Genomic DNA, 24424 nt, shown 5'->3' with positions numbered 1-24424 from the left:
AGGAAAGAGGAAGCATGATAGTGGTTGGACAGGTAGCCAGCAACATCTGCTCCAGTAAAGGCAAAGGCACCTGACTCTAGGCCTGGCCCTCACACTTGTGAATGCTTGCTGGCTGGGACTCCAAGCTTTGTCCCCTGCACGCTGACCTTTGAGACACTGTTGAGAAGAACACGGCCCTTACTTCCTGTCTTCCCAGCTTGGTCATGCTCAGGGTGGCCCTGATGAGTAGTGACTCTCATGCCCTCCTGACCTTGGCCACTGACTTTACCATGTATGAGGATGAGCTTCTAAAGTCAGTGTGAGGCTGGGCATGGTGACTCATGCCTGTAATCCCAGCACTTTGGGAAGCTGAGGCCAGTGGATCTCCTGAGGTCAGGAGTTCGAGACCAGCCTGACCAACATAGTGAAACCTCATCTCTACTAAAAACACAATAAATCAGCTGGACGTGGTGGTGTGTGCCTGTAATCCCAGCTACTTGGGAGGCTGAGGCAGGAGAATCACTAGAACCTGGGAGGCGGAGGTTGCAGTGAGCCCAGATTGCGCCATTACACTCCAGCCTGGGCAACAAGAAAGAAACTCCATCTCAAAAAAAAATAAGAAATAAAAAATACAGTCTGTGTGTACGTCTGTCACTCTGCTGATCCTGACCTAAATTTTGTAGTTTTGACTTTTTTTTTTAAACAAAAATCAAACTATGTGATGTATTGTGTATAGTCACTTTCCAAATATATAATTCTGTTTGAATTTTTTGAAGGATCTTAGTGAATTTGGGATAGCACCCAAAGCGATCGTCACCACAGACGATTTTGCCTCCAAAACCAAAGACAGAATACGAGAAAAGGCCAGGCAGTTGGCTGCTGCCACTGCCCCTATTCCTGGAGCCACCCTCCTTGATGACCTCATAACGCCAGCAAAGTAAGCATTTCCTTCTGACTGTTGTGATCTTAGCACCAGTGTTTCGCATGTGTATGATTCTCTTGCTGAGGGATAGTTTGTTTGCAAGCAAGACAAGCCTTCTTAGGCTCAGAGTCTAAGTGAAAAAAGGGATATTGCCTAAAGGATCTTGCACTGTCACTGCACTGAGAGATCAAGAACTCCAGCCACTAGCTGTGCTGCTGGGGCTGGCGGAGGCTGGAGAGCTGTTAGGAATTGCAGTGACTTCTCACACCATCCCTCCAGACCTTATAGTCTCGCTTCTGCCTGCCTCCTTCTACCCTCACTTCCTGTGTATCTCCTTGTTGTGCTCCTGGGCTTGTGGCCTGATATGACAGCCTTAGACCTTCAGGGATTCCCAGGCCACATGCTTGGCAAGGACTGTCTAGAGTCCCTGTGATCCCATTCTAAAGGCCCAGGAGAGAGGTCATCTGATTGACTTCACAGTTCAGGCGTGCACCCCACTGCAGCCTGCTGTGGCTGGAATGACAACGTCACGCCAGTTGTAATGTGGGTGAGGGCAAGGGCCCAAGCAAGACAGGCCTAGGAACCGAGCAGGAACTCAGAAGCCACTTATTTCATACTCTTTGTTAATGTTATTTTGAAAAGTTCATTTTCAATGCTTTGCTATCCTAGATTATCTGTTGGTTTTGAATTGCTAAGAAAAATGGGTTGGAAAGAAGGACAAGGAGTTGGTCCTCGAGTAAAGAGACGGCCACGCCGACAGAAACCTGGTGTGTATGTTAATTGATTAACTAGTATCACTGCTGCAGTGTACTTTTTTTTTTCTTTTTTTGAGACAGGGTCTTGCTCTGTCACCCAGGCTGGAGTGCAGTGGTGTGATCCCAGCACACTGCAGCCTCGACCTCCTGGGCTTAAGTGATGCTTCCACGTCAGCCCCCACAAGTAGCTGGGACCATAGGCATGTGCCACTCTGCCAGGCTAATTTTTTTTTGTCTTTTTTTTTTTTTTTTTCCTTTTTGTGGAGAACAGGGTCTCGCTATATTACCCAGGCAGGTCTCGAACTCCTGGGCTCAAGCTATCCTCCTGCCTCTGCCTCCCTGAGAGCTGGGATTACAGGCGTGAGCCACCGCGCCTGGCTAATTTTTTGTATTTTTTGTAGAGACAGGGGTTTGCCGTGTTGCCCAGGCTGGTCCCAAACACCTGCGCTCAGGCAGTCCGCTTGCCTTAGCCTCCCAAAGTGCTGGGATTATAGGTGTGAGCCACTGTGCCTGGCCAAGAGCGTACTTTTTAATGGCTGCAAATTCCAATAAACAAAATAGCTGGGCCCAGTGGTATGTGCGTCTTCTAAGGCTTTTTATGTGTAACGCATGACAGCTTCCAGAAAGGCTGTGTTAGTTTATGCTTCTGCCAGCAGCATGTGAGAGTTCATGTTTCCTACCCTCCCCCAAACTGTCACAGTTTAACATTATTACTTGTTACTTATTTCTTGCCCTAAGTCTCCCCAGCCAGACTGTAAGTGACTTTTTGAGGGCAATAGTCATTTCTTTTGGGTTCTTTATGACGTGGAGCAGTCATTGAGCACACTACTGCTAGGTAGGGCCAGTGCTGGTAGAAAGTGATTCCTGGCTGGGTGCAGTGACTCACACCCATAATCCTAGCACTTTGGGATGCTGAGGTGAGAGGCTCTTTGAGCCCAGGTGTTTGGGATCAGCCTGGGCAACATGGTGAAACCCTGCCTCTACCAAATATACAAAAATTATTCAGGCGTGGTGGAGTGCACCTGTAGTCCCAGCTATGACTCAGGAGAGTGAGGTGGGAGGATGGCTTTAGTCCAGAAGGTTGAGGCTACAATGAGCTGTGATCATGCCACCATACTTCAGCCTGGGTGACAGGGTGAGACCCTGTTTCTAAAACAATTCCCAGTGATCTGCCTCTGACTGTAATGCTATAGCACATTTTATAAATTACCCATGTACCTCTGAAGAGTATCAGTGAGTTTTTTTTTTTTTTTGAGTTGGAGTTTTGCTCTTGTTGCCCAGGCTGAAGTGCAAATGTGCGATCTCGGCTCACTGCAACCTCTGCCTCCTGGGTTCAAGCGATTCTCGTGCCTCAGCCTCCAGAGTAGCTGGATTACAGGCTTGCGCCACCATGCCTGGCTGTTTTTTTTGTATTTTTTGTAGAGACGGGGTTTCTCTATGTTGGTCAAGCTGGTCTCGAACTTCCGACCTCGTGATCAGCCTCCTCAGCCTCCCAAAGTGCTGGGATTACAGGCATGAGCCACTGCGACCAGCCATTTTTTTTTTTTTTTTAATTTTTTGTGGAGGTGGAATCTCACTATGTTACCCAGGCTGGTCTTGAACTCCTAGGCTCAAGTGATCCTCCCTCAGCCTCCCAGAGTGCCGGGATTACAGGTGTGATCCACCGTGCCCGGCCTGGTCGGGGTTTTCTATTTGTAGTCACGCATGACTATTGCATTTGAAATCTCTTTTCTAGATCCTGGAATCAAAATCTATGGCTGTGCATTACCCCCTGGAAGCTCGGAAGGATCTGAGGTATTGCACAGGCTCACTGACCTTCGGTTTGGTATAATAGCACCTGTTTCTGTATGATTGTGAAATTTTAGGGTTGGAGACAATTTTAAAAATCAGATCCCACCACTGTACAGTGAAATACTCATGCCCTAAAGCTATCCTCGTTCTATCAACATAAGTATTCAGCAATGTGCCTGCACCACAGACACTCAGGTCTGTTCAGCTTCATAAAATGAAGTTGGTGTTAGCATCCTTTGTGCCGGAAAGTGATTTAGTCATTTGTAACAGCACCAATGAAAGTGTGCTAATTGTTGTGTGTGGCATTAATCACTGCATTTTCAATTAGTATTTTGTGGGTTTACTTTGCATCATGCAATGACTCACCTTAATTCCACTTTAAACTGAAATAGGGTGAAGATGATGACTACTTGCCTGATAATGTGACCTTTGCACCCAAAGATGTTACACCTGTGGATTTCACACCTAAAGATAATGTGCATGGTCTGGCCTACAAGGGCCTGGATCCCCACCAGGCACTGTTTGGAACTTCGGGAGAACATTTTAATCTTTTCGGTGGTGGCTCTGAGAGAGCTGGTGATCTTGGAGAAATTGGACTGAATAAAGGAAGAAAATTGGGAATTTCAGGCCAGGTAAAATTATTTTCTATTTTATAAAGGGGGAGTCATTGATAAATGAGTCTACTTTCTTTTTTCTTTTTAGAAGTTCTTTATTTTCTTTTTTTTTCCCCTAATCCTCAAGTGGAATCAGGTCAAAGCTTCTTTCTTAAAATGTATTTTAAAAATGGTAACTTTGCCACTTACCCTCTTTTTTTTGTTGAGACGGAGTCTTGCTCCTGCGCCCAGGCTGGAGTGCAAGTGGTGCTATCTCGGCCACTGCAACTCCGCCTCCCGGTTTACACATTCTCCTGCCTCAGCCTCCCGAGTAGCTGGGAACTACAGATGCCCGCCACCTCACCCGGCTAGTTTTTTTTTTTGTAATTTTTAGTAGAGACAGGGTTTCACCGTGTTAGGCCAGATGTCTCGATCTCCTGACTCGGAATCCGCCCGTCTCAGCCTCCAAAAGTGCTGGGATTACAGGCTTGAGCCACCGCGCCTGCCTTTTTTTTTTTTTTTTTTGAGACAGAGTCTCGCTCTGTCGCCCAGGCTGGTAGTGCAGTGGCAGCGATCTCCACCACGTGCAAGCTCCGCTCCCCGGGTTCACGCCCATTCTCCTGCCTCAAGCCTCCCCGAGTAGCTGGGACTGACAGGCGCCCGCCACCATGCCCGGCTAATTTTTTGTATTTTTAGTAGAGACGGGGTTTCACAGTGTGAGCCAGGATGGTCTCGATCTCGTGATCCGCCTGTCTCGGCCTCCCAAAGTGCTGGGATTAGAGGCGTGAGCCACTGCGCCCGGCCTTTTTTTTTTTTTGAGACGGGGTTCGCTCTGTTGCCCAGGCTGGAGTGCAGTGGTGCGACCTCAGCTTACTGCAACCTCTGTCTCCCGGGTTTAAGTGATTCTCCTGCCTCAGTCTCCCTAAGTAGCTGGGATTATACGCATGAGCCACCATGCCCAACTAATTTTTGTATTTTTAGTAGAGATGGGGTTTCACCATGTTGGTCAGGCTGGTCTCGAACTCCTGACTTTAGGTGATCCACCTGCCTCAGCCTCCCAAAGTGCTGGGATTACAGGCATGAGCCACTGCGCCTGGCTACCTTTTCTTTTTATAAACGTGGTTTTTTTTTTTTTTTTTTCAGTCTTTTAAACAAAAATGCTACTTGTTAGAGGCCCCTTCCCGCAGAGACTAGGAGTTCTTCCAGCGGGTAGTAGAGTAGCAGCAGTCCTTAGACCCTGGCCACCAGCGTTGGCCCAGGCAGCATTGATCAGTTGATGAACATTTCTGCCTTTCTCCTCTTGGAAGCCACATTTCCACCCCTGCACTGCTGCTTAGCTTTGTTCTCCACTCCTCTTCCTGTGCTGGGACCTGGAGCCGTGGCTGTTGTGGGGACTGGAGGGCAGCGTTAGCACTGGGGACATGGGATTTCACCTCTGGTCATTGTTTTCCAAAAATCTTGTGTGTGTGTTGATCTGGGACTCCCGTTCACTTCTCTCTTGGTGATCTTGAAGTGCTACCATGGTTTCCAGTCACATCCTTAAAGTAGCTTTATCCCTGAAGATCCCAGACATACCCTAACCCCTGTACTCAGTTTGAAACCTTGTTTTTTAAAGGCTTTTGGTGTGGGTGCCCTGGAAGAGGAAGATGATGATATCTATGCCACAGAAACTCTATCCAAGTATGACACTGTTCTGAAGGACGAGGAGCCTGGAGACGGACTCTATGGCTGGACAGCACCCAGGCAGTATAAAAACCAGAAAGGTAATTTGACAGACGCAAACCTAATGGCAGGATCAAGTGTCAGGGTATCAGGAAGGAGGGGCTGCAAGAGTGGTACAGGAGCACCAGCCTCTGTTGTTGATCAAAGACATGGTAAGAAACAAAACAAAGAAGTGAGGCCTAGCGTGGGAAGTGAAACAAATGCAGGATTCAGACCTGGCCAAGGCCAAAGCCTGCTGTCAAGGTGGGGCCCAGGTGGGAAGGAAGGAGAGGTCTGTAATCAGGGAAAGAGGAATGCCTGGACCAGTGACCAAATGGCTGGTCAGAGCTGGCAGTGGGTCAAAGGGAAGCACCCAGAGTTAGAGGAACTGGGCAGGCGGCCAAAGGAGGCCAACACATGCGGCAGGTTAGAAGGTCAGGCCAGGGGACCAGGAGGCAGGTACACCAACAGCCTGCAGCAAGATGGAGCTGGGCGCCCAGTCCGTCTTCTCCCTTGAGTCTCTAGCTCTGAGGAGGCTCTTGTTGGGATAAGAGGCCGACATCTTTCCACACAACCTTCACGTCATGCTGTGTTGAAATTTCAAGGGATATCAGATCCTGTGGTTCGAAGTCACATTTCAGTTGTTTCCAGAAAAGGTACAGGGCCAGACAGTGTAGAGTCGGTATTAGCAGCATGTGATTTGGAGTCAGTCAGAACTGGGTTTGGATGCCAGCTCTCCACTGCCCAGCTTTGTGACCTTAGGCAAGGCTTATAACCTCTCTGGGCATCGGAGTCCACATTTGTAAAGTGAGGATAAAATCCACTCCAGAGGTGGTTGTGAGGATTAAGTGGCATAACTTAGTGTCTGGCATAGCACCTGCCCCAAAGACTGAAGAAGTGGCACCTACTGTTCTTTGGTTATCATACAGTCATGTGTCACTTGACTGGGATGGTGTGACAGGGAACCCAGGGTTTTACACAGGACACTGGAAGGGCATGTGTACCCAGTGTTAGGAGACTTAACCTCTGGGCGGTCAGTGGGTTATTTCCTTTTTTTTTTCTTTCCATTTTTTTTCTTTTTTTTTCCCCTGAGTCATTTAGCTTCGGAGCCTTCTTCCTTTTGCCTCCCTGTAGTTTCTGATTTCTCTTCCCAAACTATGAATTATTTTTATATAACTTAAATGAAGATATATTAGTATATCATAATATACTATTTAATTTAAATACTATATTATCAATATGCCATTATATATTGTATATGATTTATATTTTATATAATTAATATATCAATACTGTCAGTATATTATGTAACATATAATACATTATTACATAATAATGTATAGATATGTTAATTATTATTTATTAAAAATGGGAGAATGAAATTGATAATATCCAGGCTGGAGAGCAGTGGCATGATCTCGGCTCACTGCAACCTTTGCCCCGTGGGTTCAAGTGATTCTCCTGCCTCAGCCTCCTAAGTAGCTGGAATTACAGGTGTGCACCACTACACACAGCTAATTTTTTTTTTTTTTTGATAAGGAGTTTTGCTCTTGTTGCCCAGGCTGGAGTGCAATGGCCTGATCTCAGCTCACCACAACCTCCGCCTCCTGGGTTCAAGCGATTCTCCTGCCTCAGCCTCCCAAGTAGCTGGGATTACAGGTGCCTGCCACCACACCCAGCTAATTTTTGTATTTTTAGTAGAGACGGAGTTTCATCATGTTGGCCAGGCTGGTCTTGAACTCCCGACCTCGGGTGATCTGCCCGCCTTGGCCTCCCAGAGTGCCGATGCCCAGATAATTTTTTGTAGTTTTAGTAGACACAGGGATTTCACCATGTTGGTCAGGCTGGTCTTGAACTCCTGACCTCAAGTGATCTGCCTGCCTCAGCCTCCCAAAGTGCTGGAATTACAGGCGTGAGCCACCACAGCTGGCCATGATTGATTTTTAAATTCTCATTTTTTTTTTCCCATGATCAATAGGGCTATAATGAATATTTTTCTGGTTCTGTCTTTATGCACATTTGTTTATTCAGAATTCTTCAGAATGAACTCATAAACATGAAATTTCTGGGTTTTGAGAGAATGCAAATTCCAAGAATGTGAAATTGAATCCCACATTACCTGAAGGAATTTTAGTAAGTTCTAGAAGCTTAACAAAAAGCCCAACATGCTGGGTGCGTGGGCTCACGCCTGTAATCCCAGCACTTTGGGAGGCCGAGGCGGGCAGATCACAATATCAGGAGATCCAGACCATCCTGGCCAACATGGTGAAACCTCGTCTCTACTGAAAATACAAAAATTAGCTGGGTGTGGTGGTGGACGCCTGTAATCCTAGCTACTCGGGAGGCTGAGGCACGAGAATCACTTGAATCCGAGAGGCAGAGGTTGCAGTGAGCCGAGATCATGTCACCGCACTCCAGCCTGGGTGACAGAGCGAGACTCCATCTCAAAAAAAAAAAAAAGAGAAAAAAAGCCCAACATGAGTCAAAGCACAAAGGATGGTTTTGTGGGGAGGGGAGAGATGCGGTGGTGCTGAGTGATCAGTGGCTAAAAGCCTTAGCTCATCTGCACTGCGGTCTGCTCCTGCTTCAGGCCTGAGCTCCTAGCCCATGAAAGAGCTCGTGATTATCATGTAGAAGTGGCTTTTGAGTGCAGAGAATACAGTTCATTTATACGGATTTTTGGCATAACCAGTACATGCAGGAAAACTTTGAGAATGAAATTAAAGAGATTTTGTTGACGGGGTTGTCTCTGTGACCAGGAGACGATCCACCTCCAGGTCAGAGGGCATTGGTCATTCAGTGTCCTATGTCTGTGATCTTTATGTCTTGTTAAAGATTACAGGCTGACCTGGTGGCATGGCCTTTCGTCCCTATTTGGATTGTTGCTAAGGAGATGGCCAGGTAGTCAGCCTGCAGTTCTTCACCTAGTTCTACACATGACACACTCACAGTTGTGATTTGGGTTTTTCTCCATACTTGTCCTCTTGGTGGTTTTTCTTGATCTTTTACTCCATGGGGTAGATCCTTTGGTGCCCCTAAGGTACTTTTTCTAAAAGTCACATCAATGTACTTGTCTTGGAGGACCTCAGCCTTGTGACGTGGGTAGCCCAATTTGTTGAGGGCGATGTGGGCTGGGCCCTAGTCACTGAGTCAACAGAGGTGTGGGGCTTTGCTTGCCACTTGTTCTTCCCTTTACTGCTGCTGTTGAGTGATAGCATGTATGACACGTACTATTTATGTTCTTAGAGATAACATAAAATGCTGACATGTTCTGTCTTATTCTAATCATCTCTACTTCTGGAATTAATCTATGACATCATTTTGTAGAATCAGAGAAAGACCTTCGATACATTGGCAAAATTTTGGATGGATTTTCCTTGGCTTCTAAACCTTTATCTTCTAAGAAAGTAAGAAACACTTCTTTCTTTCTTTTTTTTTTACTGGTTTAGTTCTTAAAATATTTGCTACTATGTGATCTGAGTTCTATTAACAACAGGAAAGATAAGTAAATTTTGTTTTCAAAAAACAACAGCCTGGTTACTAGTGATTGTCTAGAAAAACATTCTACATTAGAAATATCAGGGCGCGCTGGGCCACGGTGGGCTCACGCCTGTAATCCCAGCACTTTGGGAGGCCAAGGCGGGCGGATCACCGAGTCAGGAGATCAAGACCATTCCGGCTAAGCACGGTGAAACCCGTCTCTACTAAAAAACAAAGAAATTAGCCGGGTGTAGGTGGTGGCGCCTGTAAGTCCAGCAACTCGGGAAGCTGAGGCAGGAGAATGGTGTGAACCTGGGAGGGCAGACGCTTTGCAGCGAGCCGGAGTCGCGCCACTGCACTCCCAACCTGGGCGACAGAGGCAAGACTCCATCTGCAAAAAAAAAAAAAAAAAAAGAAGCCATTAAAAAAAAAAAAAACATCAGGGCCAGGTGCAATGGCTCATGCCTGTAATCCCAGCACTTTGGGAGGCCGAGGTGAGCGGATCACCTGAGGTCGGGAGTTCAAGACCAGCCTGACCAACATGGAGAAACCTTGTCTCTACTACAAATACAAAATTAGCTGGGCGTGGTGGTGCATGCCTGTAATCCCAGCTACTGGGGAGGCTGAGGCAGAATCACTTGAACCTGGGAGGTAGATGTTGCGGTGAGTCGAGATCGCACCATTGCACTCTAGCTTGGACAACGAACAAATCTCTGTCTCAGAAAAAAAAAAAAAAAAAACAAGTTGGCCAGGTGTGATGGCTCACTCCTGTAATCCCAGCACTTTGGGAGGCCGAGGTTGGTGGATCACCTGAGGTTAGGAGTTTGAGACCACCCTGGCCAATGTGGCAAAACTCCGTCTCTACTAAAAATACAAAAATTAACCGGGCGTGGTGGTGGGCTCCTGTAATTCCAGTTACTCAGGAAGCTGAGGCAGAGAGAATCGCTTGAACCTGGGTGGCAGAGGTTGCAGTGAGCCAAGATCGTGCCATTGCACTCCAGCTTGGGGGACAAGAGCAAAACTCCCTATCAAAAAAACAAAAAAAGAAAAGAAAAGAAGTATCATTCAGTAGCTACATTGTGATAAAAATATCTAATTGTTATTTTTTATTTATTTACTTTTTTTTGAGACAGAGTCTCATTCTGTCACCCAGGCTACAGTGCAGTGGCACAATCTCGGCTCACAGCAACTTCTGCCTCCCAAGTTCAAGCGATACTCCTGCCTCATCCTCCTGAGTAGCTAGGATTACAGGCGTGTGCCACCACAGCCGGCTAATTTTTGTATTTTTAGTAGAGATGGGGTTTCACTATGTTGGTCAGGCAGGTCTCGAACTCCTGACTTTGTGATCCGCCTGCCTCAGCCTCTCAAAGTGCTGGGATTACAGGCGTGAGCCACCGTGCCCGGCTGCTGCTGTTTAAAATTCAAACTTCAAGTGAGTGGTTATTTACATGAAGAGAGACATACATTAGAAACCGTTCGAAGAATGAAATTGCTATGATTCTAGGGGAAATATAGGTTAAGGAAAAGTAGAAAACATTCAGAAAGGCGGATAACCCATAGCCCTGGCTCCTCCCCATGCTCTGAAGCTAGCAGGGGCAAGGTTCCCTGGCCTCCTCATCTGGGGCCGGGAGGGAGAGAAGCCGTGTGCAGGTGGGTGAAGTTGGAGGAGAGCTCTGCGTGCCTTTGCAGATAGCTTTGTTTTTGTGAGATGCTGTCACAGTCACATGTGAAGCTCTTAGACCACATGGCGCTCTTCCTGTAACCACCAAAGTCTCATGCTCACAGGCACGCTCAGGAGGGAGTTGGGGTGCTGGCCAGCCCAGGAGGGGCACCTGGCCATCTGCCTTGTCAGCATTCCTGTTTTAGATTGTTTCACGCTTTGATCAGCTTTTTGTTTTTTTATTCAGCAAACATTTGTTCAGTACCTCTAAGGCTTGGCCTGTGCTTATCTGGGACACAGGAGGCCAGGGGACAGCTTTGATTTGCTTCATTGTGATAGTTCATGTGTTGTGATAGCCAGCAGAATAGAATATATCTAGAAAAGTGTTGGGCACACAGTAAGCTGCTGTTATCACCAGAAATGTCAAATGACATTAAAGGAAAATGCAGGTATTTTACATGTATGAAAAGGAAGCATAAGGCTGGGCACGGTGGCTCACACCTATAATCCCAACACTTTGGGAGGCTGAGGTGGACAGATTACTTGAGGTCAGGAGTTCAAGACAACCTGGCCAACACTGTGAAACCCCATCTCTACTAAAAATATAAAAATTAACCAGGAGTGGTGGTACATGTCTATAAACCCAGTCTTCGGGAGGCTGAGGCAGGAGAATCACTTGAGCCTGGAAGGTGGAGGTTGCAGTGAGCCAAGATCGTGCCACTGCACTCCCGCCTGGGTGACAGCGAGACTTCGTCTCAAAAAAAAAAAAAGAAAAGGAAGCATAGTTTAAAAATGGTGGAGAAGCACTCACTGGACCTTAGGATAAATAGGCCAGCCTGGCCCCAGGTAGCTCCTATCCAACAAAGTAGCAGATACACAAATAGAGAGTCGTGGGCAAAGTTCCTTAAGTGGAGAGACACAGTCCTGGGGGTTCCTGGCGGTTCGCTGGAGTAGGGCTTTGGGCAGGAACATTTTAGAGGCGGGCTGTGTTCATCTAGCCTTTCATACACAGATCTAGATGGTTCTCTAGATCTGAGTCTAGAGGCCAAACAGAACAATGATTTGGCAGACAGAGAGGGAGAAATACTTTCAATCCAAGGCTGGGCGTGGTGGCTTACGCCTGTAATCCTAGTACTTTGGGAGGCCATAGCAGGCGGATTGCTAGAGTCCAGGAGTTCGAGACCAGCCTGGGCAACGTGGCGAAAACCCATCTCTACAAAAAACTTACAAAACAAAATTAGTCGGGTGTGGTGGTACGTGCCTGTAGTCCTAGCCTCTTGGGGGCCTGAGGTGGGAGGATTGCTTGAGCCTGGAAGGTCAAGGCTGCAATGAGCCATGATTGGCCATTGCACTCCAGCCTGGGTGACAGAGTGAGACCCTGTCTCAAAAAAAAAAAAATAAAAATAAAGAAATACTTTGAATCCCATGGAGGATATAGAGAAGTTGTGGACACACTCCTCCTTTCTGCCATACTCCTCTGGGTTTTTGTGTGGTGGTAACATGAGAGTGTTTTCTGGCTGATTTGGGCGTGTGTCTCCAGAAGGTGACAAGGCTAAGATGATAAAAAAACAGGATTTCTTGACAATGATAACACCACTGTTTCATGGACTTTCATTGTGCCAAGGGCTCAAGCCAGGCTCTGCACCTTAACAACCACCTGGGGAGTTTGGGGAACTCCAGTTATAGCACACTCTCCAGGGTGGGGCACAGCGTCAGTATACTTACAGCTCCTCAGGCGAGTCCAGCGTGCACCTGAGCCTGAGAGCCAGAGGAGACAGGGGCTGGAGAGAGGGGTCACTGCTTTCAGCTACAGGGTTACTTCATCATGGACTTGAGCTTTCACATAGCTTAAAAATCTAGAGAACATTTCAGTGTGAATTTGGGGGTGAAAATAGTAAAGAAAAATCTAGATAATAGCTTAAATAACAAATACATGTGGGTTTGTTAGACCAAGAGCAACGGAGACCATTTAATGCAGTTATTTAACAATATCTAGTGCTTTCCTTTACCTTGTCTGCTGTGCCATCGTTCATGCCTGTCGGTATTAAAAATCCCCAAATTTCCCAAATAGATTTTCATTTCACTTTTGTCAACTACATTTAAATTCCTGTCTCCACTGCCCTCCTAGGTCCTGGGCCAGGTCCTCTTGGCTCTACTCACATTATTCATAGTAATATCTTGGATGAAAAAATAGGCCAGGCCTGGTAGTTCATGCCTATAATCCCAGCACATTGGGAGGCTGAGGTGGGTGGATCATTTGAGGTCAGGAGTTCGAGACCAGCCTGGCCAACATGGTGAAACTCCGTCTCTACTAAAAATACAAAAATTAGCCAGGCATGGTGATGCATGCCTGTGGTTCCTGCCACTTGGGAGGCTGAGGCAGGAGAATTGCATATGCAGTAGGTGGAGGTTGCAGTGAGCTGTGATTGTACCACTGCACTCCAGCCTGGGTGACAGAGCAAGACTCTGTCTCAAAAAAAAAAAAAAGAAAAAAGAAGGCCTGAAGCTTCAATTTGCAACTGAAACAACTAGAAAAAAGAATTCTGAATTTAAAACAACTACAGTTATTATTATTAATTATTATTTTTGAGATGGAGTCTCACTCTGTCACTGAGGCTGGAGTACAGTGGTACAATCTCGGTTCACTGCAACCTCTGCTTCCCAGGCTCAAGCAATTCTCCTGCATCAGCCTTCCGAGTAGCTGGGATTACAGGCATCCACCACCACGCCTGGATAATTTTTGTATTTTTAGTGGAGATAGGGTTTCACCATGTTGGCCAGGCTGGTCTTGAACTCCTGATCTCAGGTGATCCACCCGCCTTGGTCTCCCAACATTCTGGGATTACAGGCGTGATCCACTGTGCTCCGCCCCGACTATTATTTTTAAAATTTTTTTTTAGTTTTATAGAGATGGGGTCTCATTCTGTTGCCCAGGCTCGTCAGGAACTCCCGGGCTCAAGCAATCCTCCCATCTTGGCCTCCCAAAGTGCTGGGATTATAGGTGTGAGCCACTGTGCCCAGCCATTATTTTTCTTTCATGCTTTGAATGATACTTTTCTAAATTTTCCGATGTACAGTGGGCCAGCCCTGCCTGTAAGCCCTGACATTTATGATCTATTGTCATCTTTATTGTTCTTATCCTATGAAACAGGCACATTAGCTTCTTTCTGTAGAAATGGGTAAGAGGATATTCGAAATGCCTGACCACTGGAACACGGTGGCTCTTGTGACCCTCTGGTCCAGAGGGGATGCTGGCTGGACCTCTGGCCAGCCTGTTCTTGGGCTACCTGCCTGCTGAGTGTTAACCGGGAAGGGGCGAGGTTAACAAGGCTCAGAGGTAACAGTTTTTCCTGATTAAATCAAACATGATCTTGCAGCCTGTATTTTCTGGGTTTTGTCTTGTTTTGTTAAGATCTATCCACCTCCAGAGTTGCCAAGAGACTATCGACCAGTGCATTATTTCAGACCCATGGTGGCCACCACCTCCGAGAACTCACACTTACTGCAGGTGTTATCAGAGTCAGCTGGAAAGGCAACACCTGACCCAGGGACACACAGTAAGCACCAACTGAATGCCTCCAAACGGGCAGAGTTGCTTGGAGAGACGCCTATTCAAGGTATGTGCCATGGAAAAGACTGAAATCATTACATTTCACATAACTTGAGTTATCAAAATAAAAATGGAAAGTTGTTTTCCCACTGAAGTTTTTTATGTTAATTTGTATTCCCAAACTGTGGAAATAACACTATTTATTGTAAATGGCATACGTAATAGTGTGCATAGCTTTTACTTCTTTTTTTAAGTTTTATTATTAAACTTATTTATTTTGAGATAATGTCTGGGTTTGTCACCCAGGCTGAAGGCAGTGATAACTCTCTATAACCTGGAACTCCTGGGTTCAAGTGATCCTCCCACCTCAGACTCCCATGTTGCTGGGACTATAGGCATGCACCACCACCACACCTGGCACATTAAAAAAAAATTTTTTTAATGGAGATGAGGGTCTCACTATGTTGCCCAGGCTGGTCTGGAACTTCTGGTTTCCGAGAGTGCTGGGATTACAAGTGTGAGCCTCTGCGCCCAGCCAAGGCTTGTTTTTCCACCTTCAGTTTGGTTGATGTCATTCAAATCACTTTTATTGTAAGCTCAGCTGTTTTCAGACTTGTGATAATTATCAGGGAATGTGGTTAAGGTGCCTTCCCCTTCTCTGCACAGCCTGGGAGAGTATGTTTTCTTCCTCTTGGGGATCGCGTTGTGTAACTCTTCTCTGGAAACTCTGAAAGGGATGAATGCGTCTGAAAGTCTGGAAAGACATGGAGAATCCCCTGCAGGTGCAGCAGAAAAGACCCACCATGAGAGGTGGACTTGGACTGTTAGGGGCTCGGGCCTCACTGCCGTGGGGAATCCAGTAGGTGTCTCCTATAATAGGCAAACAGAACCCTTGGTTCCCCACCCCCCCATCACACACTGCGCTTCCTCATCTAAGTCTTCTCATCTCAGGAAATGTTGCCACTGTGATCCACTGCTCGGACCGGAATGTTGGAAGCCTAATTCTTAGCTCCTCTCTTTCTGGTCTTCCCCTGCCCTCCCTGGCCCTCCCCGGCCCTCAGTGAGCCCTCTCAGCTCTACCCACAATGTGTCGGGGTTCCGTCCACTACTCATCTGCATTTCCGTGACCTCCTGGGTCTGAGCCCCGCCCCTCCACCTGGACCGTTGCAGCAGCCTCCTTGATGGTCTCCTTGTTTCTGTCCATTCCCTCTGCAGTCTGTTCCCCTCACCAGCAGTTGGATGAGGCCAACTATACCAGCCAGCACCTCCCCCACCTACAGAAACCTCCAGGCTCCCCACGAGGCCCTGTGCAGTGACCCCCGCCCGCCTTTCAGGCTGCATCATCCACCACCTTCCCTTACCCTCCCGCAGTGTAGCTTCCTCCTCCTTTCCTCCCGTGAACACGCCATCACCCATGACACTGCCTAAGGGCCTTTGTGTTTGCTGCTCCTCCCTCTCTGTTCTTCCCTCATATTTTTGTGAATCTGGCCTTTTTTCTCTTTTTTTAGCTTAGGACTTATCTCGAATGTTGTCTTCTTCCAGCCTTCCCTGACCACCATATAAGCTGGTTATCTGCCTGCCCCCTCTACCAGCCCGCTCACGCAAGCCCCTCCTCAGTCACGTTGCCCTGTTTTTTTCATAGCCCTCCTCTATTGAGGGCCGGCATGTTGCTCCTTGGCTTCTTTCCTGTCTCCACTGCCCTCCAAGCTCCTGGGCCAGGTCCTGGCGTGGAGTTGGCACCCATGAGTGTTTGTGCCATTAGTGAGGGCTTGCTGGGGAGCTGCGCTTGGAACCAGGGCTAGTGGTGGTGGACTGCAGGTCTGGAGCCGGGAAGGTCAGGTTTCGCATCCTGGGACCACTCACGTGCCCTGTAAATGTGCATGTGTTAACTTCCATTTTTGCTGACTATAAAACATGAATCTTGGCCTTGCTCAGTGGCTCATTCCTGTAGTCCCAGAACTTTGGGAGGCCAAGGTGGGATGATCTCTTGAGCCCAGGAGTTGAGACTAGCTTGAGAAACATGGCGAAATCCTGTCTCTACAAAAATTATAAAAAGTAGCTGGGCATGGTGGTGTGTGCCTGTGGTCCCAGCTACTCAGGAGGCTGACGTGGGAGGATCACTTGAGCCCGAGAGGCGTAGGTTGCAGTGAGCCATGATCATACCACTGTACTCCAGTCCAGGTGACAGAGTGAGACCATGTCTCCAAAAAAACATAGGATTCGGCCAGGTGTGGTGGCTCACGCCTGTAATCCCAGCACTTTGGGAGGCCGAGGCGGGTGGAGCACCTGAGGTCAGGAGTTCGAGACCAGCCTGGCCAAGATGATGAAACCCTGTCTGTACTAAAAATACAAAAAATTCGCCGGGCATTGTGGCACGTGCCCATAGTCCCAGCTACTCGGGGGGGCTGAGACAAGAGAATCGCTTGAACCTGGGAGGTTGCAGTGAGCTGAGATGGTGCCACTGCACTCCAGGCTGGGCAGTAGAGCCAGACTCCGTCTAAAAAAAAAAGAAAAACAAAGAAGCTCATTTTTCACTGTCTAGTCCACAAAGATATATGAACATAAATGAAACACTAAACGTAAAATACTCATCCCCAATTATGTAAATTTGTGATATTGAAATGTATGTACAGAGAAATGAAAATGTGGTTGTTTTATGACTCTTTTCATCACTTCTAATTACTGTTTTTATTTAGGTTCAGCTACTTCCGTGTTAGAATTTCTGTCCCAAAAAGATAAAGAGAGAATCAAAGAAATGAAGCAGGCTACTGACCTGAAAGCAGCTCAGCTCAAGGCCAGGAGTCTGGCCCAGAACGCCCAGAGCAGCAGAGCCCAGCCCTCCCCTGCAGCGGCTGTTGGGCACTGCTCTTGGCACGTGGCATTAGGTGGTGGGATGGCCACCCTAAAAGCCAGCAACTTCAAGCCTTTCGCCAAAGATCCGGAAAAGCAAAAGCGATACGAAGAGTTCTTAGTACACATGAAACAGGGTCAGAAAGGTGGGTGCTGGGCCTGGGTCTCCCACATCTCGGCCAGGGCGGGGTCACGTTCTCACTGTTCTCATCCTAGACTCATATTTACAGTTGAGGTATCCCGTTCTGTCGGTGTTTTTGCTTTATCCTGCTGCAAATAGTGCAAAGGCTCTTGACCTCAGAAAGCGAGAAAAGTTAGCTTATGTTCCTCCGTATCTCAGGCCAAAGCTAGCTGTTTAAGTAGAGAATACAACTGGCGGTGGCCGGTGCTTACAGGCCGTTTGGTGTTTGCAAGTGCTTGCCTGCTACAAGCATTGCATTTCACATTTCATATCAACATCGTCTTCCACCTTATCCAAAGATCCTGACCATCCACTCCTGACTCATAGTCTTAAATTCGACTTAAAACAATAGTTAGCTATTGAACCGTTACAGAGGAGAAACAATCACTTTGTGATCTTTGAAGTAAATATGGCAAGAATGAGGAGAGGGGTTGCTGTTGTATGCAGTAGTCCTCGTGAGAGGTTATCAGTAAATTACAGGGTTATTTTTTTAAAACAGATCTTTGTGGAATGTAAAGTCTATTTACTGTGCCTTAACTCTGTACTAAGAACCTACATCACTAATGTTCATTTGCTTTAAAAAAAAAAAAAAGGTGGGCCGGGCGCGGTGGCTCAAGCCTGTAATCCCAGCACTTTGGGAGGCTGAGACAGGCAGATCATGAGGTCAGGAGATCGAGACCATCCTGGGTAACACGGTGAAACCCCGTCTCTACTAAAATACCAAAACTAGCCAGGCGTGGTGGCGGGCGCCTGTAGTCCCAGCTACTCCGGAGGCTGAGGCGGGAGAATGGTGTGAACCTGGGAGGCGGAGCTTGTAGTGAGCAGAGATCGTGTCACTGCACTCCAGCCTGGGCGACAGAGCAAGACTCTTGTCTCAAAAAAAAAAAAAAAAAAAAAAAAAAAGGTTAGTGAAAGAGTGTTTTTCTGCCAAAACGTCAGGATGTAGCTGGGGTCAACTTATCACTGTCTGGGAGTGGTGACAGGTTCCTTACTGCTAAAGATTTAACCAAGCATTAGTCTCCCACATGGCTTTCTCTGTTATGTTTGGTAGACAGAATTCAATAAAAGCATCATTTTGGCTGGGGATGGTGGCTCATGCCTGTAATCCCAGTACTTTGGGAGGCTGAGATGAGGATCACTTGAGCCTAGGAGTTCAAGACCAGCCTGGGCAACATAGTGAGATCCTGCCTCTACCAAATAAAAATAATAATAATTTTTTTTTTGAATGGAGTCTTGCTCTGTTGCCCAGGCTGGAGTGTAGTGGCAGGATCTTGGCTCACTGCAATCTCAGCTCACTGCAACCTCCACCTCCCGGGTTCAAGCGATTATCCTGCCTCAGCCTCCCGAGCAGCTGGGATTATAGGCGTGCACCACCATGCCCAGCTAATTTTTGTAGTTTTAGTAGAGATGGGGTTTCACCATGTTGGCCAGGCTGGTCTCGAGTTCCTGACCTTAAGTGACCCACCCGTCTTGGCCTCCCAAAGTGCTGGGATTACAGGTATGAACCACTGCGCCTGGCCTAATTTTTTTTTAAAAAAGCACAATTTTGAAGGAAAGAACAATATTACCTGCCAAATACCTCGCCATTCCCATAGTCATAAAAATAAGAATAAGGACTTAGGAAATACACAGTGGTGCCCAGCAGATGTTCTCTTGTAAGCCCCATGTTTTTCTGAGAAGTGAAGACGCTTCTTGTTCTCTGCCCCGCAGATGCTCTGGAACGCTGTCTGGACCCCAGCATGACAGAGTGGGAGCGAGGCCGGGAGCGGGATGAGTTTGCCCGGGCGGCCCTGCTGTACGCGTCTTCCCATTCGACCTTGTCCTCCAGGTTCACTCATGCCAAGGAGGAGGATGATTCAGATCAGGTTGAAGTCCCTCGAGACCAAGAGGTCTGTTGTCATCATGTCCCTTACCTGGTGAACTTTAATATTAAAGCACTGCCTAGCCAAAATTGTTTTTTCTTTTTTTTTGAGACGAAGTCTCTCTCTGTGGCCCAGGCTGGAGTGCAGTGGTGCGATCTCAGCTCACTACAGCCTCCGCCTCCTGGGTTCAAGTGATTCTCCTGCCTCAGCTTCCCAAGTAGGTGGGATTACAGGAGCTCACCACCACACCCATCTAATTTTTGTATTTTTAGTAGAGATGGGGTTTCGCCATGTTGGCCTGGCTGGTCTCGAACTCCTGACCTCAGGTGATCCGCCTACCTGGGCCTCCCAAAGTGCTGGGATTATAGGGATGAGCCACAATACCTAGCCGAGCCAAATATTTTTAATCCCTCAGTGAGAAGATCAAAATATACATGGTATAGGAGAATAAGAAACCATTTTATGCCTAGTTTCCAATGTACTGGAGCAAAAATGTTATAGCACAAACTTTTTTCGCATTTCTAGAAGATTGCTTGAAAATTTTAAATGGGAGATCAGTCAGGTCAATGGTGCAACCACTTGATGAAACAAAATGCATGTCTTTTCCCAGAATGATGTTGGGGACAAGCAGTCGGCCGTGAAGATGAAGATGTTTGGGAAGCTCACCCGAGACACGTTTGAGTGGCACCCTGACAAGCTGCTATGTAAGAGATTTAATGTCCCCGACCCTTATCCAGAGTAAGTTGGATAAACCTTTACAACAGTACAAAATGTATTCTTGAGATTAAAGCTGATTTTCCCCTTACATACTCATATAAATTCTTGTTTTTTCTTCATGAACTTATTTGTATATCCTTGGATATTACAAATCTACACATTTTGTAGATTTGCTTTGATAAATTACTTCTATAATTTGTTACTAAAACGAAATCCGGATAGCAAACTTTATTCCCTATTGAAGCTATGAAACTCAGATATATCAAGTTACAAAAGCATTATGCCTCTCTCATTTGCCACCTTCTTAATGCTGCTCATGTGGTTTACATTTACAATGTTACTTATGTTTTTAAATTATCATTATAAAAGTTAAACACTTTCTTATTTGATTAATAACACTTCCAGAGGTGGGGTGTGATGGTGCACACTTGTAATCCTAGCTTGGGAGGCCAAGGCAGGAGGATCGCTTGAGCCCAGGATTTCAAGGCCAGCCTGAGTAACATAGTAAGACCCCATCTCTAAAAAATCAAGCAAACAGAACACTTCAAGATAGTCGGCTGGGTGCAATGGCTTACATCTGTAATCCCTGTACTTTGGGAGACTGAGGCGGGCAGATCACTTGAGGTCAGGAGTTTGAGACCAGCCTGGCCAACATGGTGAAACCCCATCTCTATTAAAAATACAAAAAATTAGCCGGGAGTAGTGGTGTGCGCCTGTAGTCCCAGCTATTTGGGAGGCTGAGGCAGGAGAAATGCTTGAACCTGGGAGGCGGAGGTTGCAGTGAGCCAAGATTGTGCCATTGCACTCTAGCCTGGGTGACAAAGCGAGACTCAATCTCAAAAAAAAAAAAAAAAAAAAATAGCATAGGTGGTCAAACCAGACTGTCAGAAACTTTAGGTGTATTTTTATCAGTGGAACTTTTCCTTAATGGAAATCCATTTTCAAAGTTAAATTCTTGCCTTTATCATAATAAGGAAAAACTCATGGGACCTAAAGTCAGTCACCCAGATTCTCGAACTGCTTTGAGAAGTGAAAGCATCTTAGGGGACTTTTTTTTTTTGAGACGGAGTCTCGCTCTGTCGCCCAGGCTGGAGTGCAGTGGCTGGATCTCAGCTCACTGCAAGCTCTGCCTCCTGGGTTTACGCCATTCTCCTGCCTCAGCCTCCCAAGTAGCTGGGACTACAGGCGCCCGCCACCTCGCCTGGCTAGTTTTTTGTATTTTAGTAGAGACGGGGTTTCACCGTGTTAGCCAGGATGGTCTGGATCTCCTGACCTCGTGATCTGCCTGTCTCGGCCTCCCAAAGTACTGGGATTACAGGCTTGAGCCACCGCGCCCGGCCAGAGGACTTTTTTGTTTGTTTGTTTGTTTGTTTTTTGAGACGGAGTCTTGCACTGTCACCCAGGCTAGAGTGCAGTGGCGTGATCTCCGCTCACTGCAGCCTCCGCCTCCCGGGTTCATGCCATTGTCCTGCCTCAACCTCCCAAGTAGCTGGGACTACAGGCGCCCGCCACCGTGCCTGGCTAATTTTTTGTATTTTTAGTAGAGATGGGGTTTCACCATGTTAGCCAGGATGGTCTCGATCTCCTGGCCTCCCAAAGTGCTGGGATTACAGGCGTGAGCCACCGTGCCCGGCCCTTAGGGGACTTTTTAGTCATGCAGAAGAGGTGGAAAACTTGAGACGGAAAGTTTTTCAGGAGGTGGATTTTGTCCTAGTGGTTGTTATTAAAATGATTCTTTTTCAATTCCCAGTTCAACTTTAGTTGGCTTACCAAGAGTGAAGCGTGACAAGTACTCAGTCTTCAACTTTCTGACACTCCCAGAGACAGCTTCCTTGCCCACCACCCAAGCACCAAGTGAAAAAGTATCACAGCACCGAGGTCCCGACAGTGAGTAGGGTATCCTCGGGGTCTCTGATTGACCAGGGCCTCAACCCCTCGCCTGTAGGAAGACAGAATTAAAGGGTAGTTTAGTCCTAACGATATGAATGGTGCATATTCTCCCTCTGTTGAGGGAATTCCTCTTATTAATAACTTAGCTCATGGTGTAATGGTCCAGATGTTCATACTCCTTGGGGTTGGGGCTCTGTCTCTGCCTCTGCCACCTACCTCCCCAACACCCCCTGCATGGTGCCAGGCCCTGTAGTAGGCACGCTGACATTCTGAGCGAATGAAAGAGCAGTGGTGAAGAACTTGCCTTTTCCTTGCTAATGCTGGAGTTATGTCCTACCTTTCAGAATCAAGAAAACCATCCAGATGGGATACCGCTAAACAGGAAAAGAAAGAAGATTCCGTGAGTGAATTTTTAAGTTTGGCTAGATCAAAAGCCGGGCCACCCAAACAAGAGTCCAGCCCCTTAGTAAACAAAGAGGAAGAGCGTGCACCAGAATCATCCACAAATCAGGTATTTGGGGCTTCCAGATTCTCTTTGCCACGCTGAGTGTGGCCCTTGCTTTTCTCTTTGGTAAAACTTTCTCCTTGTGACTCACCAGCAGAGGCAGCCAACTATTGATCCATTTCCCCTTAAAGGCCATGTGGCTTGTTTCTAACTTTTGGCTATCACAAATAAAGCTGCTGGGAGCATTCATGTGCAGGTTTTTGTGTGAATATAAGTTTTCATTTCTCTAGAGTACAAACCTAGTAGTGGGAATCCTAGAAAATATGTACATGTATATTTAACTTTATAAGAAGCTGCCAGACTGTGTTCCAAACTTATTTTTGCCTTATGTATTTTGAAGTGCACATTTAGGATTGCTATTTCTCTCTCTCTTTTTTTTTTTTTTTGAAATGGAGTCTTGGTCTGTCACCCAGGCTGGAGTGCAGTGGCATGATTTCAGCTCACTGCAAGCTCTGCCTCCCCTCCCGGGTTCAACTGATTCTCCTGCCTCAGCCTCCCAAGTAGATGGGACTACAGGTGTGCACCACCATGCCTGGCTAATTTTTGTATGTTTAGTAGAGATGGGGTTTCACCATGTTGGCCAGGCTGGTCTCAAACTAGGATTGCTCTTTCTTGGTGGGCAACATAGTGAGATCCCATCTTTACAAAAAATTAAAAACTAAACTAAAAAATTAAAAAACTAGTTGGGTGTGGTGGCATGCACCTGTGGTCCCAGCTACTCAAGTGGCTGGGGTGGGAGGATCACTTGAGCCCAGGAGGTCAACACTGCAGTGAGCTATGGTCGCACCATTGCTCTCCAGCCTGGGTGACAGAGTGAGACCCTGGCTCAAAAAAACCCCAAAACAAATTATTATTCATCTGTACATAATGAGGTGAATTGACCCTTTTTTTCTCCTAGCTGCTTCCAAGATTTTTACTTGGTCTTTGGATTTTAGCGGTTGTATCATGATGTGTCTGGGTGTGAATTCTTTTGAGTTTATTTTGTTTGGGGTTTGCTAAGTTGCCTGAATCTGAGTTTGGAAATAGAACAGAGGCACGGTGCTCTACTGCATTTTTGGGGATCCTTTGCACTTCTCATTAATGACCAGTCCATGAGAGATTTCAGCTGCTTTGACCTCATCAGCACATTCTACAGTTGTTGACTCAGAAACACCACAAAAAAAAAAGCTATGTGAGTGATCACTGTTTAGTTGGGTGGTGTGTGGCTATGGATACCCATGTACATGAGCATAAACGTAAATATGTGTGTCTGGGAGTGTATTCTAGAATGTCTCCTCCCTTTCACCCTTGCCTCTGTATCCCTGACTCTTATTTCACTGTCAATATAGACAGTCAACAAAGGTGTGGACGCACAGGCTGAAGGAGAAGGGAGCCGCCCATCCATGGACTTATTCAGGGCCATCTTTGCCAGCTCCTCAGATGAAAAGTCCTCATCCTCTGAGGATGAGCAAGGCGACAGCGAGGACGATCAGGCAGGCTCTGGGGAGGCCAACTTCCAAAGCTCCCAAGGCACTGACTTGGGGGAAACATCATCCGTGGCTCATGGTATGTCAGTATTTCAGACTCGAGGATCTAAAGAAGAAGACAATGACTCTGCGACACAGTCTTAAACCCAGATGATTAGCAATCAATGATATGTAATCTTTTATATAAATATAATTTTTTTTTTTTTTGGAAACAGGGTCTTGCTCTGTCCCCAGGGTGGAGTACAGTGGTGCAATCTTTGGCTCACTGAGGCCTCTACCTCCTGGGCTCAAGCAGTCCTCCCACTTCAGCCTCCTGAGTAGCTGGGACTACAGGCGTGTGCCACTACGCCTGGCTAATTTTTTATTTTTAGTAGAGATAGGGTTTTGCCACGTTGCCCAGGCTGGTGTTGAACTCCTAGACTTAAGTCATCTGCCTGCCTCGGCCTCCCAGAGTGCTGGGATTACAGGCACGAGCCACGCGCCTGGCCAATCTTTTATATTTTTAATTGAGATAGAGCAGAG

General features: G+C 46.9%; 1 protein-coding gene across 1 annotated transcript in view; it reads left to right on the top strand.

The window, feature by feature from the left end:
* Nucleotides 1-753: 753 nt before the first annotated feature.
* Nucleotides 754-24424, top strand: part of GPATCH1 (G-patch domain containing 1) — a 36633-nt gene continuing 12962 nt past the window's right edge. The window contains 13 exon segments of the mRNA XM_017855064.1: nt 754-916; nt 1571-1668; nt 3392-3450; nt 3840-4079; nt 5656-5803; nt 9069-9148; nt 14294-14498; nt 17128-17427; nt 19173-19351; nt 19935-20062; nt 21792-21928; nt 22276-22442; nt 23765-23981. Of these exon segments, the coding sequence (XP_017710553.1) occupies nt 1602-1668; nt 3392-3450; nt 3840-4079; nt 5656-5803; nt 9069-9148; nt 14294-14498; nt 17128-17427; nt 19173-19351; nt 19935-20062; nt 21792-21928; nt 22276-22442; nt 23765-23981 (1927 nt within the window). The 5' untranslated portion in view covers nt 754-916; nt 1571-1601.

Source organism: Rhinopithecus bieti, unplaced genomic scaffold (genome assembly GCF_001698545.2).
Source record: "Rhinopithecus bieti isolate Rb0 unplaced genomic scaffold, ASM169854v2 scaffold_39998, whole genome shotgun sequence".
In the NCBI taxonomy this organism is placed as follows: Eukaryota; Metazoa; Chordata; class Mammalia; order Primates; family Cercopithecidae; genus Rhinopithecus; species Rhinopithecus bieti.
Note: the sequence above shows the minus strand (reverse complement) of the source record. Positions and strands in the feature narration are given on the sequence as shown.